General features: G+C 42.6%; 1 protein-coding gene across 3 annotated transcripts in view; it reads right to left on the bottom strand.

Annotated features, from left to right (window-relative positions):
- Nucleotides 1-5,583: 5,583 nt before the first annotated feature.
- Nucleotides 5,584-17,643, bottom strand: part of agbl1 (AGBL carboxypeptidase 1) — a 224,354-nt gene continuing 212,294 nt past the window's right edge. For all 3 annotated transcript variants that reach the window (XM_084453042.1, XM_084453041.1, XM_084453043.1), the window contains one exon: nt 5,584-7,933. In XM_084453042.1, the coding sequence (XP_084309168.1) occupies nt 7,645-7,933 (289 nt within the window). In that variant the 3' untranslated portion in view covers nt 5,584-7,644. The remainder of the gene's footprint in view (nt 7,934-17,643) is intronic.

Genomic DNA, 17,643 nt, shown 5'->3' with positions numbered 1-17,643 from the left:
CCATCCAGGCCCTGAGGTCAGGCAGCTGCTGTGTGCAGGGATGACCGTAGAGCTTGGGGTCCACAGGGGCAGGTGGCAGGTAGAGTCCAGGTATCGTGAGAGCCTGACTGAATGGCTCTGGCTGCTCCACTCCTCTGACAGCCTCAAAGAAGCCCTTACAATGAAGAGAGAGACAGGCTCTGCACTATATTAGGGAAAAAAAAAAGGTTTTCTTGGGACAATGCTTCCTGTGCACATTTGTGTGTGTGTGTGTGTGTGTGCGCGCACTCAGGGATTCAGGGTGGTGGACACGTCTAGTTGGATCTTGATTGACAGCCCTGATGAGGTGGGAAACAGCTGGCCTTGGATGTGGATCATTACCCTTATATGGTGGTAACACACGTCAGAAAATTCCCTGAACTCTTCAGTCTTCAGCTTCCATATTCCCAAAAAGGGTGTCCGTTGAAAGTGAAATGACCCCACTCTACCCAATCCAGAAGGGGGTTGGGGACCTTCAATGCAGGTTTGGTTTCCAGAAACCTAACATTCTTCGGCAAGAATTTAAAAGCATACAGCATTTTCAGATACGAAAATAAGTGGTAACCATTTGCCTTATGTGGTAGCCTTCAGCTGCCCTTTTGGCGCATGCCCATATCCCTGAAGAGCCTCTGCCACCCCCCATCTTATTCCACACAGGTAATAACCTTTACTGTAAACCTAAACATTTAAAGGTGTCCTATTATGCTAATTGTATGTCTTTGGGGTCCCCAAAACATGTTGAGTATTTTTGCTGAACATATCACTCAGAATAAACATTCTAGCATGCCTCTATACCCCTCCATTGACCACGAGATCAGATTGATCAGCTAGCTGGCTAGCCTGGACCATCCACACTCTATGCCACTGTGACAAATTCCATTGTCCTCTCTCCCTGACTAAATGATAGCGTTAGTGCCCATGTTGTTCCATGGTTGCATGCTGTTACCTCTAGCTACATTCACTAGCTAGACACCACCAGGCTATATGACACCATTCGACTACTAACAAAAGCTAGATTATGTAGACTAAGGGGAATCCACTTCTTAACATTTGTTCATTTTTAATGACCACTCGATGAACTAGAGGTCTACCAATTTCATTCCACTAACGTTACTCTAACACAATGTGTATGTAATGAGTTTGTGTTAGCTAGCTAGCATTAGTACTAAATGCAAACAAACACACAGCATAATTACTTACAGTTCCTGCATAATTTCCACAGACAGTTGGTATTGCTTGATCATTCAGAAAGAGGTTATCTGAAAATCCTGCATATACTGACCCACGTTGGAAAAGCAATCGGGTAAAAAATGGCTAGCACACACTGCCAGTGTTTTGCCAATTACAGCAGGTACATTGCCATCAAAAATAAAATGTATCCACTTGGCTGCTGTCCTTTGAGCTTGGGAAATGGTCGGTGCTGTTTAGTACATCCAAGAACAGAGCATTTTCTGTGCGAATACATTATGCTAGCTAGCGGGGTCCCCGAACGAGTGACACGGGAGATTTGAACTGCTTGCAGGGACTGATTTTTTTTCTAATGTTTTCATTTCGGCTGACCACAACAAAATGACTGGGTTGTTTCACTTCACACTTTGTGTGTTAGTAGGCCCATCAGAGACTCAAATATACATGCAAAACAATAAAAAGGTTAGTTTTTCCAACATGAACCCCTTTAAGGTCATGATATAGGGGCAACTTTTTTGGGCAACTAATTACATGACAGTTTCTGTATAGCTACAGTGGTGTTAGCCTACTACATCATCATCATCATCATTCGGTTGTCCACAGACGGACCTCCCATCCTCATCTCCAATTATCCCGGTCCTCCAGACACCTGGCGTTCTCATCGGTGGTCTCCACTTCCTCATCCTTCTTAATTATGTCCACAAATGTTTTGGTAGGACGTCCTCACGACTTGCGTCTGCACCATGGAGATGGCTCCCATGACACCAGCTTGCTGGCCGGAAGCTCACGGTGTCCGTATAGTGCCTCATTCTCCTTGCTGCTGGGCAATTCCATGTAAATGTCACCCTCACCATGAAAAAATAAAGTAACACTTTTCATAACAAAATCACTTTAAAATGTATCATCAACGTCTATATTTTGGACTACAGAATGAATCTGACAAGATTATTTATGAAATTGCACATTTCCACTCACTACAACAGGAATCACAATCATAAAAAATCAACTTTTTCAATAAACCTAATTGCATGATTTCTTAAAGGGGCATAATGCCCTAATTTTTCACCCACATCAATTCCCCAGCCTCTACTTTGAGGACGAGGGGCTGGTGTAGCAATATGTAAATCAATTGTGTAATTTGAGTTTTTCCTTTTAACTGTTGAGCCTGGTTAAAGTGATGCACTTTTACAGGACAGCCAATGTCACGTCCGTTACATTTTTCAGGAAATGTTGCTATAAAACATGCATCTGAAATGCAGTATTACCCCAACTTTCTGTGCAAAGTTAACACTGATAACAAATACTGAATTAGACCTCTAGGCTAGATGGTTTGGTTGGCTGATAAAGCCTTGTTGACATTTTTCCTACCTCGTTGTATGTATGTCTGTGCATGTGTGTGTTTCTGCGTGTGTGTGTGTGTGTGTGTGTGTGTGTGTGTGTGTGTGTGTGCATGTATGTTTTGCCCGTGGATGCAAAGCATATTTGAGAGTAGCCTAAAACTCCTGCTTAGTGTAGTCTTGTGTAGGCTTATCAGTGTAATGGAATAAATTTGATGTAACTATCAAAAGTAAAAGGATTTGCAGAGGTTCGCTCAAAAAGGTTCAATCTGGTTTATTTGCCAAAACATGCAATTGCAATTGAACTTCAGAATAAAACACAGGAGAGCGTTTCACCCAGCAAGAAGTGAAGTCAGTTTGTTTTGCGCGCCCTTGTATTCAATTGTATGCCCTGATATGATGTCTCTAAGATCTGATTGGCTAACTCATCATTACACGTCATCATTAATGACAGACGTCATCAACAATGACAAGAGTTCAGACACGTGATATAAAAAGAGCTGTAAATATCAAATAGGTTTCTGAGCAGACAATGGAACAATGGAAAGTCACAGGTTCTCAGACAACAAAGTCTGGGTGTGTTCCCCCACTGGAGATGTCATCCTGTCATGAATGAGGAAAGCCCAGGCAGGGGTCTTGCATGTCAAAAGGTAGGGGGCTGCGAACAGGAGGTAGAGGAAGGCTGTGAAACAAAAAGCCAGGCCAATAATCTCTAAAAAGCCCCAAATTCTATGACATCAGGTAAGGTCAACAATGTCCGCGGTAAATATAACATGATGTTTGATATTTGTGATATTCGTTTGACATTCACAGTCAAACACGAGGCCGAATTTGGGGTCCGATTTGCGGCATGATGAAGGCTACTGACTCATAGTTTCTGATTGGAATTTTCCGGTCCACCTTAAAAATGGCATAACACCACATTAGACCAGGTCCAGAAACCACATCACCTAGACCTGTCAAATCTGGACTAGATTATCAATTAGACTCCAGAGACCCATTAAAACACAGTGTCAGATTTGTGAAACCTTCATCCTATTTGTGAAAACTGTAAAAATAGTGATTTCACTCTTTTGTTCCCATCTAGACCACATTAGACCAGGTCCAGATCAAAAAAACACATCACACTACACTTTTTGGCAGCCATCTTGAAAATCTTCAGAGCCATCTCACATGGTGACGTCACATCTATAAGGCTGTGTGCACACTGCGGATATTTTATCTAGCAGATAAGTAACCCAGAGCGGATTTTGTGTTGAAAAAGAGATGCGTCATGCAGTCATTTCCCATCACATCCATAATGCACGTCTTTTAGTCTTTTTTTTGTGGCTTAATTTATTTATATAAAAATGTTTTTTGCCCCTCTATTCTCCCCATTGGGTGCTCTGAGAATATCCATTAGAAATGTGAATCTTGTAAGAATTGTACTTTTACTGAGACATTTTACTTGTCATTCTTGTAAGTCCAAATGCCACATGCATAACATTGGAATTACCCTGCTCACTTCCCACTCACCCTTGGCCTCTCTCCGTACATATCTTCAATGCTGACGTGCGCGTTATGACTTGTCCAGTGCCGCATGTACCATTCTGGTGTAGCATCCGTCCAGCGACCTCTGCAGGGAGTGGTTCAGGGTCCAGCACTCACAGCCATACAGGAGAACAACGTCCACAGTGGCATTGAAGACGTGGAGCTTGGTTTGGCTTGGTTTCACAGGGGAGGTTGGATTTTCACATATTGCTCATGCTGTTTAGAGCTCTCCATGTGAGTGCCTTTCTCACCTTGAGGTCCTGCACCATTGAGTTGACCCAAGAGCCCAGGTATTTGAAGTCCTCAACCTCCTTCAGAGCAGTACCTTCAGCTGTCATTAGGGGCAGATGGTCCAGGGTCTGTGAGAAAGTCTTCCAATCATGCCGGGTTTTCAGGTTTGGCTTGGGGACCCTCAAGCTCAGCCTCACCCTCATGGAAACCACTCAGTGGTCTGAGCCCACAGTGCTGCAGCCCACAGTTCTTCTGAGCCCACAGCCCAGTTCCTCCATTTGCACCTTACCAGCATGTAGTCTAACTGTCTAAACATACCGGAAGCCTGGTCCTGGAAGGTCCATCTCTTTCCTCTTCTTTTCTGGAACAGGATGTCAGTAGCCAGTAGCTCATGTTCCGTCAGAAGGGTCGCAAGAGTTCGCTGTTTCAGTTTGTTGCATCATGGTACGTGAAGCGTGCATCCTCTGAGCCTCATGTTGAAATCTCCCAGAATTGAAAGGAAGTTGTGTGCTGGAACAGCAGAGATTGCTACTCTAGGGTCCGTGTAGAACCTCTCTACTTCCTAGACTGGAGCCACATGGGTGAGTACACAGCCATGATGGTAGTGACCGGGTAACTCTGCTATAAGAACCTTTTCAGTGTGCTTTTGAGCCTTATGCACCCGGGAGCTCAGCATTAGTCCTACACCACCTGCCGCTGTCTGGGCCTCACTGTGCCATGCAGTCGAGGTGATGATTGAGCTCCTTCCCACTTGGCTGTACGTGATTGCGTCTGAGTTCCTGTATACTCTCTGGTGCTCCTGGACACCCAGAATCTCCATTCCACACTCCTCGGCACAGTGCAAGTTCCACCAACCTTGTATCCTCCCTCACTGTGCAAGCGTTGAAGGTTCCCATTGTGAATGGTCTCCTACAACGCAACAGAGCTTTGGACCATGGTCTGTCAACAGACTAGCCCCGTCCTTCCAGTCTCGATGTTCCTTCCTCAGATACTACAAGTATTGCTACAGTACATACATTGAAATTGGTTAGAAGTTCACAACCCGATGTGGGCTGTTCTGATTTTTGGAGCTCATCCCCTGGGTAGTGTGATTGAAAGTTGTAGCCTAGTCTGACATAAAATAAGACACTAGAGGCAGTTATTCATGATCTTTTTGGTACAGTATCATTTATTATTTTTGTTCCATTGTGCTGTATTGAAGGTGATATAGAAAAAATTGTTATATAGACAAATATTTTTCTCTTTTTAATAACAACTCTAACAATGCTCGTGAGCCAATAGTATTAGGACTCCTGAACGCTCCCGACGCAGGGATACTGCGTGGTACCATTGTCACTATACTATGGCTCACAAGTCTTGTTAGAGGTGGGAAACCTTAGAGAGAGATAAACACATTTATTTCAGACCCTCAAAAATGTTTAAAGGAGTAGTAAAGGATAAATGCATGTTTAGCACTGTTTTAAGGTTACTTATGATCATATACAATGGTTCAGATTAAAACGTTGACAAAACTAGCACTTTTGAGAAAGTCTGATAATTGCTCTACCACCGTTTTGGTCATACAATGGATGTGGATGGGCACCTTGAAAAATCTTTCAAAAACATGTTAAACTCTCGATTTCAAAGACAAGAAGCTCACCGAGGGGGTAATTGGTGTCCGTTGGTGTTCTGACATCAAATTTGCCGCAAAGTATGAATCCTGTAGGGTTTTATTGATCATTTTATGAAATCCATTGACTTGTATTGACGCGACCGTTGTAGATGTGTAGATCATTCAGGAAGCGGAACTAATTACGGTAGCTATTGTTATTGTTTATGTTGCTAGGCTACCTAGTTTACACAGGTATGTGCTGCGACTAAATAGTTCTATACTGAATATTTTTTAAAAAGCCTTTCCAGATGAACTAGAATCTTACTTTATCGCAAATTATATGTCAGAACACCAACTAACACCTCGGTGAGTTTATTGTCTTTGAAATTGAGAGTTTAATGTTTTTTGAATGATTTTTCACGGTGCCCACCCACATCCATTGTATGACCAAAATGGTGGTAGACAGGTAGAGCAATTATCAGACATCTCTCTTCAATGGGGAAAAATAAGGGACACTTTGCCAGCAGTCCCATGCTCACGGAACACAAATCAAGCAGGTGTCTGGGGGTCCTCCCCCATGGGATTATGAGTGTCAGACATCTCATTTCCTGCATTCTAGTGAATTGCACCAATTGATGTTTAATGCATCAATTTCAAAGTCCTCTGCTATTCTCATCATGAATGAAGGAAATAAATAGCCAATAAGAATAGGCTAAAGCACAGCTGCATCGATTATATTAAGATCAAATCAATAAACATCAGATCATAGACATGGGCAAAATGTTTGGTCTGATAAACTTGGAAATAGCAAATGACCTGGACGACCACAGAGACCAGACATTGGCATAATGGTTGTTTATAAGTTTCATCATCACTGTAAGTTTTAATCATCAATTTCAATCATGACGCCGGTCTATTATCGTACCTGGTCTAGGCGCTCTCGCATAGGCTATGGTTTTGTTATTTCTCGTATCATTCCAAGCATGTGAAGACATAGTAGTGTGACTATATGCATTAGAGTGGGGTGTGCACGAAAATACAGAACAGGTTCTTGCATTTTTTGCATATTGTGGCAATATTCGCAAGTTCCCGCAACTTCAGAAAATCCCCGCATTTTCAACACATAAAATCACATAAAACCCCCGCATATTCCATTGCATAATCAAGGATTTTTGCCTGCATAATTACGGATTTTTGCCCACATAATCAAGGATTTTTGCCCGCGTTTTTCTGGAGGGACTGACTACTCCTTTAACAAAATATAATATTTTGAGGGTAGGCTACATATTTTAAAGTGATGAATATGTGGCTGCGTTTAGATGCCAGTCAGAATTAGTCTCCTGACAATTCTCAAACTTGCTTACATGGTCTGAGACTTGGTCTCAGTCTCAGCTTACATCCAAGTTGATAAATGCCGATCTTGGCGCGTAAATGACCGTATGCCCAGTTTTCTGTCCTACGATCGCTTAGTAAATGAGGGCCAATAAGAAGCTAAGAACCAACATTAGGATTTGGCTATAGAAACCTCCGCAACATGCACCTCAGGTTACAAAATAATATAGTTTTTTTACTGTGGCATTGAAAACCTAAGGGGGACAACCATGATGAAGCAACCATGTATAATTTAATTTCAATACCCCACTTCAAAACTTAAAAAGGGTAGTCTTAATCATTCACAATGGGGAAAGGTCTTTTAGTGTATGCTTTTTAAAAACATTATAAAAGGTTAGATGACAACTCGTCCACACATTAACTCAGGTACTGTCCATTGGGGAGGTCCATCCCATTACACGAGCTCCTCCTGATGTTGAGAGTCTCTAGTGAGTCTTGATCTATCAAGTGAGGGAAGAGGCGGGCCTTCATGGTGGACCGCCGCTGATCTCCACGGGATATCTCCTCACTTTCCTCCTCCTCTTCCTCAGCGCTGGACGTGTTGCCGTTGACGTCAGAGTCCAGCTCATTCCCGCTGGGGTCAGGGCTGCTGTCTGTCAGGTACTCGATCTCCTCCACACAGGGAGGTTCGTCATCCTCAAAGCAGCTGAAGAGAGAAGAGGGGAAGAAAAAGAGAGAGAGAGTCAGTTGAACAATAATAAACTGCTGGCCAAATAAGCTGAGTGGTTGGAGATGAGTGTAGAAAATCAATAACAGTTATGTCGGTAAATCGCGACACCTGAAACATCTTAAACTGTAGACTTCAGTGTTGTGTGTCTGATACTGCTGTCTTACCGAGGCTTTGCTTACCACAGTAAAAATACTCCATTCTAGCCATGTGAGAATCACATTCTGTTTCTCTCACAAATCACTCTGGATACTCTCCATAGAGATCAATTTGTGCCAGATCAGAAAACGATCTTGCCACTAAGCATTCTATGAGGAAATACAAACATCTATTCTGGGCGTGTATATATTAGGCCTGACGACAGAAAGGAGCAGTTGAAGTTGGCGTGTGATAGACGGTAATATACATCCAATCACCTGCCGAGTATTTTTGAGTACCTGCCCTTTTCCAAACAGTAGGAACGGAGAATTCCTAGGTGTTAATGTGAAGCCAACCATCTGGCACGTCAGGTTAACTGAATTCACCTACTGGCCATATCTCATAAGGTGGCTCTGACCTTCAGAGGGCCCAGTCTGTTGATTGACAGAGAGCATAAAGCCTTTTCCACAGTAACCTGATTAGAGAACACTGGGATCCATGGGGGACGAGGATGTGACAGGAACACTTATTACACCTTACACACACACACACACACACACACACACACACACATAGATGGGGGCAGTCCGTGGCAATTTTACCTCAGATCACCGCCTACTGTTGGGATGAAAATATTAACATTTTCAAATCAGCGTCAAAAACATTTAAAATAAAATTATGTATGCACATTTTGAAGTGGTGTCTGCTGTAATATAATTATACTAATGTATATAAGAATTATAATAATTTCACATTTCTCAAATAACCACGTAATGACCTCTAAACTCAAGCATGCAACTTAGCATCCAACATCCGGTTGTTCAGGCGTTGTTGTTAATGTTAGCACAGTGCAAGCGAGTCATGGAAAAACGACCTAACAAAATGAGTGATGCATTCTACAAGAAGAATAAAAGTTCCTCAAGTGACAGTTCTCCTATCAACACCGATAGCCAAGGTGAAGGATCTGCATCAGCCTGCAATAATGACGCAAATAACCAATGAAGCTAGCACCTGTGTGGATTAGCGGTGACTAGGTGGAGCGGCAAACTGTGCCGGCGCATCCAAGATGGAATATCCCTGTAAAACAGCCGTGCACTTCCCCTCACAGTTTCCATACATACTGAATACATAGTCAGTCTCTCCTTCTGCATCTTCTCCCATGTTTTTGTACGAAACTCCCACTTTTTCTTGACCCTCCCATGAATGCATGAATGAGTAGGAAAAGCGTATCTTGCCATTCTGCACTCCTGCGCCAGGCAAAATGTGGTTTTAGCCATGTGTGTATCTGTACCATGCCATGTTTTCAGGCGTACACTGCGACATCATTATGCCTAAAACAGCCGATAACATATTAGTGCATCTGCCCCATAGTGTCTGATGTAGGCTACTGTGTCGACTCATTAGTTCTGCTTACAGAACTATAAAATAATATTTTATGTGGATTTTCTATTGGGGGCTCATTAAAAACACTAATGCTTTTAGCAAGCCTGAGGCATCAGCGATCAATGCATGCTTTGATATGCTGTCAAATTCAATATATTTGCCTCTATCTCTTCTAGTACTAGCATTGCTTTAAAACCTTAACCATCACAGCTTTCTGTGAGCCTCATTCACTAACGCAGTTAAGACGTTCTTATGAAGCACTGTCTTCTTAAACCCTACTTCTGCCATTCACCAATGTTTTCACATGTGGGATCTGTTTGTAGCAAAGAACAGAATCTGCAGTACGAACACTGAAGAGCAGTGAATGAGGCCCATTGTTCCCTGATTAGTGAGTGCCAGGACGTCAGGCCCATTAAAATCTCATCAAACTATTTGTGATCCAACAGCTGCAGTCTCCACTGGCATATAGCAAACAACCTGAGAATTATCCCTAAAAGACTCAGCTGTATGGCTCTGAATACAAATGCCCTCTGTGTCACAACTTTCTTTAGTCATCAAAAGTTTCAGAAATACTTCAAGCTCCATAATTGTCACTTTCACACTCTTATCATTGTCCTCGTTGCTCTCGTCATGCCTTCCATCTCATCTTGAAAATGTATTATTAAACCTGAATTAAGAGGTATGCAAGACATACAGTATTGGATTGAAATTCTGCTCTGAAGACAAAGTACATGTGAGACTGTGAATCTTAGCTGTCCTACATTCTACCTACAGTCCAAACAAACCTTTGCTTTGTGATGTTATGAACGGGTTCTTAAGAGCTATTACTCTCCACAAATTGTATACCTTTGCTGTCTTGAACAGTTGAACTCTGTTCTCTGGTCAGAACTAGAACAAATATTTCACACAAAGCACCTCGCCAAGTTATGATCACAATGGACCTCATTCACGAATGCAGTTGCAAAAAAGAACAAATGTCTTTATAAACCCACTTATGAAGTTCCCACAAAAATCCTGGCATTCACCAATGTTTTCTCATCTGGGATTTGTTGGGAGCCAGTAGCGTCTGGTGGGTCCTGGAACCAGGTCAGCCAGGACCAGCAAAGCCAGGACCAGCAAAGCATGATCCCGCAGCATGTGGAGTTGCCTTTTTTGCGGGTGCACTTTCAAAGAATGCCCTGATGCAAAGACATATTACCGAACGGGCCTACTGGGCCCAGGCTCAGGGGCCCAAGAGCTCAGGGGGGCCTTTCTTGTGGCATAGTCAAAGGGCTTAGTCATTCATGTCAATAACAAGTCACAAGAAAGAAACTATCATGATACTTTTTAAATGAGTGTTTATCTGTAGTACTTTAGAGGGGCTGAGTGCTCCATGCAATATGGGTCCTTCAACTGTTTTGGGCCAATAGTTGAGAAATCCAAAAAGCAAGTCCTCCCCACTAGGTCTCTCGAGTCAAAACCGAGCTGGTAAAGCTGCTTTTATTGTGACATTTCTCTAATTATCTTCAAATTGGATTTGGATGCCGTCTCATTGGGCAAATTCAAAAAAGCGATAAATTAAATGGGTGGGGGGGGGCTTTACATGTCTGTGCCCAGGGGCCCATCATTTCATAATCTGTCTATGCTCTGACGGGAGGTTTCTAGACACCAGAAGGGCTTGAGTAGTGGCATTTTATACGTAAAAAATATAGAGGAAAACAGTAGCCTAGGCCTATTCTTGATAACGGATCCTCCATTAGCTTGCCAATCACCAGCAAAGCAAAACACACAGCCGTAACAACTTGTAGTTAAAGTGTATAACAAGGAAAACGGGCCACACAAAAAAAGCGATCCGATAGCTTTGCGTAATCCTACTCCAAAAAATGAATGGAGGTGAATGGTTGGCCCGGCTTGAGCAGCTTGTGGACCCGCCCCGTGATTCAGATGCACTCCATAATTTAATGGGTTGGTAGTTGGTCCCTCCAGTTTTGTGAAAATCAGTCTGGTAGTTTTGTCTAAAAAATACTTTGAAAAACTCAAAACTAGCAGGAAGCTTCAGTGTGTAATCTTACTGGTCTCAGTATGCTGTACTGTGAAATGCATCCCAATCCATTGTGTTTACGTGCTTGACAAGGCTTGGATGTGAGCACTGCTCCAGCCTTGTCGTCACCCCTTCCCTGAACCCCTCCGCGGGAGCAGTGAAAACCAGGCTGGAGCAACGCTTTACACAATGGATTGGGATACATTTAACAGTAGTTTTTCTTGAATTTTTCAACATGCCCCGGCCACTTCCATTGTAAAGAAATTTGAGTCGGACGAAAATCTCGAGCGATCAATGAAATTATAGTAATAACAAATAATATTGATGTTAGATGTACAGTCATACGTACAGTATCAGAAATAGGGCTAAATGTCCAAAAAAGCACACTACCCCTTTAACGGGCTGCTGCTGCATGCACAAAACATACTGGTAGGCTATTACACAGATTTATAGAATTAGTGGTTTTTTCCTAACGTGACCTTAGGGGATGATAGGCCTACGTCCGTTTTGGTTTGGCACTTGTGTGTGGTGGTGCAATTGAGGACCACCATACACAAGATATACTGTACCTGTAGGGAGAAATGTGGATCAGTAGAAAAGAAAAAAGAAACAAGAGTAAAAGAAAGGAAGAGTACCAGCATTGCTTTAAAACAAATGTCTCAGTGTTAGTAGGCTACCGATGGTGATGAGGAACAGTGCAGTTTCTCAAACTCAAAAAGAACCATTACAAACTTATAAAGAACGATTACGAACTTATAAAGAACGATTACAAACTTATAAAGAACTATTACGAACTTATAAAGAAACATTACGGATTGCCACGTCCCAGGACAGTGTGTGGCCTTGCCATCCTCTCAATGGAAAAGGACATTGCATCCAATTTGGATTACAAATACATTATTTTACTAGTTTGCTGCAAAGAAAGCCAGGAGGAAAATGCTCACATAATTCTGCTGCTGTAATCTATGTGGTGAGTAATAGAGTATTTCTGGATGTATATTAACAGTGCATTCTTATTCAGTGTGGGGTACTGTATGTGTACTTTATAAATCCTAAATCCTAATATGGTTGTAAAAAAAAAAAAGAAAAGCAAAATTATATCCATAGCCTTCAGCTATGGCAGCTACAGCCAGATGCAACAACAAAACCCTGTAACCGGTGCGTGGGCTATCTCTCTCTCTCTCTCTCTCTCTCTCTCTCTCTCTCTCTCTCTCTCTCTCTCTCTATCTCTCTCTCTCTCTCTCTCTCTCTCTCTCTCTCTCTCTCGCAAAATGTGTACTTGCCAAGTAGTGTAAGGTAGGCTTGGTCTGCTGCTTGAATGACACACAGGCAATCCAAAACATATATCATCATGTTCAGTTTTTACAAGTGTGCAAAACATTTTGCGAGAGCTACATGCTATTAGCAGGATAATACACTACAAGGTGTGCTGTTATCGAAAACGAATGCACTTTGTGGAGGAAGAGCACAAAAAGAAAATTAGTCCCTGCGTCATGTATTATAGCACACCTCGTTGTGTATTATCCCTTGCATTAAATACTAATTACTGTCCACATCAAAATCACAACCTGAGACAGACTACCATGCTAGGCAATAGGCTAAGCAGTAACTGCACATTATCTCAGGTAGGTCTCAAGTTATACATACAGTCGTGAAACCATGCGGAAAAACCACCATTCACAGTGTTCGTTTGAGTTTGTAGCCAAATGACAGTTGGAAGTTGTTTTGCCAGTAGTTTCCCTGCAGCAGGAGAGGAACACACACACAGGACAGTGCATTCAATGGATTCACAGTGAATACATTCTTTCATTAGTTTTAAAACTCAAACTCAAAAAATGCTATCTTAAGCGGATTATTCATGTCACCCCCGTTCAGACAGCCTCCACCGCAATCAGGCACAAAGATCTGTGAGGATAAGGAACCTCCATTACCGTCCTCACAATGGGATGCATGGTGTCCTGACCTCAGAGAGCTAATACGGGGCTGTTACCATTTCCCCTGCAGTTACGATAATGTGAGTTAGCAGGCCGGATACTAATAAACAGTTTCTCTATTAGAGAGAAAAAATGGATTTAAATGTACCAGAGCTTGCCTAAGAGTTAGACAATGCATTTCTTCACTTGAAGATTTTAATGAAAAGCTCTCGGGCTGAAATGGGAAATAAACAATCCAATCTATTTTATTTGCTGTGGAATGCACTTATATCAAGGCTGCTCCGACAAACTGTATGCAGACAAAGTCAATACGAAGAGAGTAGCTTACTCTGTTTCTCGGAAACATGGCTACATAACATAACGGACAGCGCAGTGAACTTGGATGGCTTCACTCTGGTGCGGGCAGACAGGGGGCGAGACAGCAGGAAGAGAACAGGAGGAGGGCTAGCCGTATTTTTTGTCAATGAGAATCGGTGCGAGCCTGAGCACATAACTGTGAAGGATAGCATCTGTACTCCTGACATTGAACTGCTGGCGATAGGTGTAAGACGATACTACATCCCTCGCGGATTCTCGCACGCCTTTGTTATCCTTGTCTACGTCTCCCTCTCGGCTAATGCTGCACACGCCGGCGATGTCATTCACTCCAAGGTAGCGGGCCGACAAACAATGCATCCCAATGCTTTAACGATTGCCAATGGGGACAATCATGTATCCCTCTCAAAAACATTGACTAACTTTAATCAGTATGTGACATGCAGCACCAGAGGGAATAAGACCCTGGACCTATTGTATGGAAATGTGAAGGAGGCATACAGCCCCACCCCCTCCCCCCTCTCGGCAGATCCGACCACAGCTTAATTCACCTAGTCCCCAGGTACACGCCTGTTGCTAGGCGGCAGCCGGTACCCCCAGGACCGTGGAAGTGTGGATGAGAGGCTGTCCAGAAGACAGTCCAGTCCAGAAGGAACTGAGAGGGAGCTGGGGAAGGCCAAAAGCTACAAAGAGAGGGTGAAGAGTGACCTCGGGCTGAACAGCACCAAGGAAGTGCGGGAGGGGATGAGGAGAATCACAAGGCTGGGTACTCCAGGCCCAGCTGTGGGGGGGAGTCAAGAATGTGCCGATGAGTTTAACCAGTTCTAGACTACCTCACCAGCAGGCCACAGTACTGTATGTCCGTCTGCAACATGGCCATAAGCCACACGGACGCCCCCCAAGGAACAGTCCTGTCACCTAAAGTCCCAATGATTGTCAGTGTGAAATTAGTTCTCCGCATTTGACCCATCCCCTGGGGGAGCGGTGAGCAGCAGCGGTGCCGCACTCGGGAATCATTTGGTGATGTAGCCCCCCCAATTCCAACCCTTGATGCTGAGTGCCAAGCAGGGAGGCAATGGGTCCCATTTTTATAGTCTTTGGTATGACTCGGCCGGGGATCGAACTCCCGACCACCCAGTCTCAGGGCGGACACTCTAATCACAAGGCCACTGAGCTGGTAACACTGGCCACCTTACCTGTTCACCCTCTACACTTCCGACTTCAGCCACAACTCTGGAGCACGCCACCTCCAGAAGTTTGTAGAGACGCCTTCTCTATTGTGGATTGCATCAGGGCAGACGATGAGGAGGAGTTCAGGGATGTGATCAGGAGATTCGTTGAATGGTCTGAGGAGAACCAGCTCCAACTCGACATATATCTATCTATCTATCTATCTATCTATCTATCTATCTATCTCTCTCTCTCTCTCTCTCTCTCTCTCTCTCTCTCTCTCTCTCTCTCTCTCTCTCTCTCTCTCTCTCTCTCTCTCTCTCTCTCTCTCTCTCTCTATACACAGATATATATATAAGAAGAAGAAGAATCTTCATTTGTCATACAGCACACAGGAGATGTGGAGATGAAATGTTCTCTGCGCTTAACCCATCCCGGCGTCCTTCCCTCGAGGGCAGCCGGGAGAAGACGTCCTTCCCTCGAGGGCAGCCGGGAGCGTGTTCCTGTCCGTCTTCGCCATGGACGGACAGCGTTAACGATCTGTTCTTCTGCATGTTTTTCATATTGGGTTCTTTATGGGGGAAACCCTTGCGAACACAGGGATAACATGAAAATCCACACAGAAAGGACCGGAGACCTTATTGCTGTGAGGTGACAGTACTAGGTATTATACCACCGTGCCACACATGAGCAATTTTGAGGTTCAGTGTCTTGCTCAAGGACACTTCGTCACAACGCCAGGAGCTGGGATCGAACCGGGGACCTACAGTATATATTTGTTTATCTGTCTTCCAACCAGGAACTCATTAAAGAGCAACAGGCATTTATTTGAAAACGTTTTATTTGTCTGCCCATTTTCCATTAATTGAACTATAATCAGCTATAATATTTAATAATAATATTCCAACTATTTATTTAGTTCAGATTACTTTTGTACCGTACTATGTCTTGCAATATCTCAATTAAAGGAGTAGTAAAGGGAAAATGCATGTTTAGCCCTGTCTTAAGGTTACTTATGATCATATACAATGGTTCAGATCAAAACGTTGACAAAGCTAGCATTTTCGAGAAAGTTGATAATTGCTCTACCACCGTTTTGGTCATACAATGGATGTGGATGGGCATCTTGAAAAATCATTCAAAACATGTTAAACTCGATTTCAAAGACAAGAAACTCACCTAGGTGTTAATTGGCGTTCTGACATATAATTCGCCATAAAGTAATATTCTAGTTCATCTGGAAAGTCTTTTTTAAATATTTAGCATAGAACTATTTAGTAGCAGCACATACGTGTGTAAACCTCCGCAAACTAGGTAGCCTAGCAACATAAACAATAACAATAGCTACTGTGTAGTTCCGCTTCCTGAATCCCCTCTGCGGATTGATCTGCACATCTACAACGGTCGCTTCAATACAAGTCAATGGATTTCATAAAATGATCAATAAAACCCTTTGAATTTGATGTCAGAACACCAACGGACACCAATTACACCCTCGGTGAGCTTCTTGTCTTTGAAATCGAGTTTGACATGTTTTTGAATGATTTTTCAAGATGCCCATCCATATCCATTGTATGACCAAAACGGTGGTAGAGCAATTATCAACTTTCTCGAAAATGCTAGCTTTGTCAACATTTTGATCTGAACCATTGTATATGATCATAAGTAACCTTAAAACAGAGCTAAACATGCATTTTCCCTTTACTACTCCTTTAACATCTCAATCCATCAATATTGAAGTTGTAATACAGAGCATTGAAAGTATTGCCTCAAAGCAGAATACATACTACTTACAACTTGTCAAAAATAATAACTCTGTGAGAAGAAAATAAACCTTTCTCCTAATTATTGTCAGAAGTAATGAAGCTAATCTTAAATCTTGAAGTCTCAGCCCGTCTTATCCCAGTGTGCCTGAAATGTCTTATCCGGTCACGTGATAATGACTCACACATCCTCAATTAAATCAGCTTCACTCCAGTCATGCTGTGATTATGAGGGCATTTTGATTTCTGCTGTGCCACTCATGTGCCAACTTAATTACAGTAATTCCTATTAAAGTATTAGTTGCAAATAGAAAGACAAACAGAAATATATTACTCATACTGTACCTATCACAAATGTAAAAATGAGGAGGCATCCGAGATACAAAAATAGGATTTTTAATGCATTAAAAATCCTATTTTTGTATCTCGGGTGCCTCCTCATTTTTAACAGTGTGCTGGCCGTTCTGCAGTTTGACTTTCCACCACTTTGTTTGGCCTTACGCACCTGTTTGACTCTCCAACCAACCAGAATCAAAAAGCACAAACTTTCCCTGCTATTATGGGCCTACTGTACCTGCCAAAATGTTGATTTTGTCTCATATCTAACATCAGTTAATAAAACAATAATTTTTAGGGCATTTGAAGTCTCATACAGTAGCACATTGAATGTAGAGATTGCACTGAGAGTGTTAATTTGGGTCTATTTGCCTCTGAGAAATAAGTTGCCTCACTGCTATCTTTGTTTGTAGCCTTACATGGACAGTTTATAATGACGTTTGTGTTAACTTGTTTGTTGCGTATTCTAACATTACAGTAATTTAGCAAGCGCAAACACAATCTGTCCGATTCTCTATAGAGATCCAAACTAAGCAGCGATGTCTGGACTTCTTAAAAGCTAATTATTTCACAATCAGTATGTACTGTCTGATTATTTGATTCCATTCAGCATGTTGAATACCAATAAGC

This window comes from Borostomias antarcticus (assembly GCF_949987555.1).
Source record: "Borostomias antarcticus genome assembly, chromosome: 18".
NCBI lineage: Eukaryota > Metazoa > Chordata > Actinopteri > Stomiiformes > Stomiidae > Borostomias > Borostomias antarcticus.
Note: the sequence above shows the minus strand (reverse complement) of the source record. Positions and strands in the feature narration are given on the sequence as shown.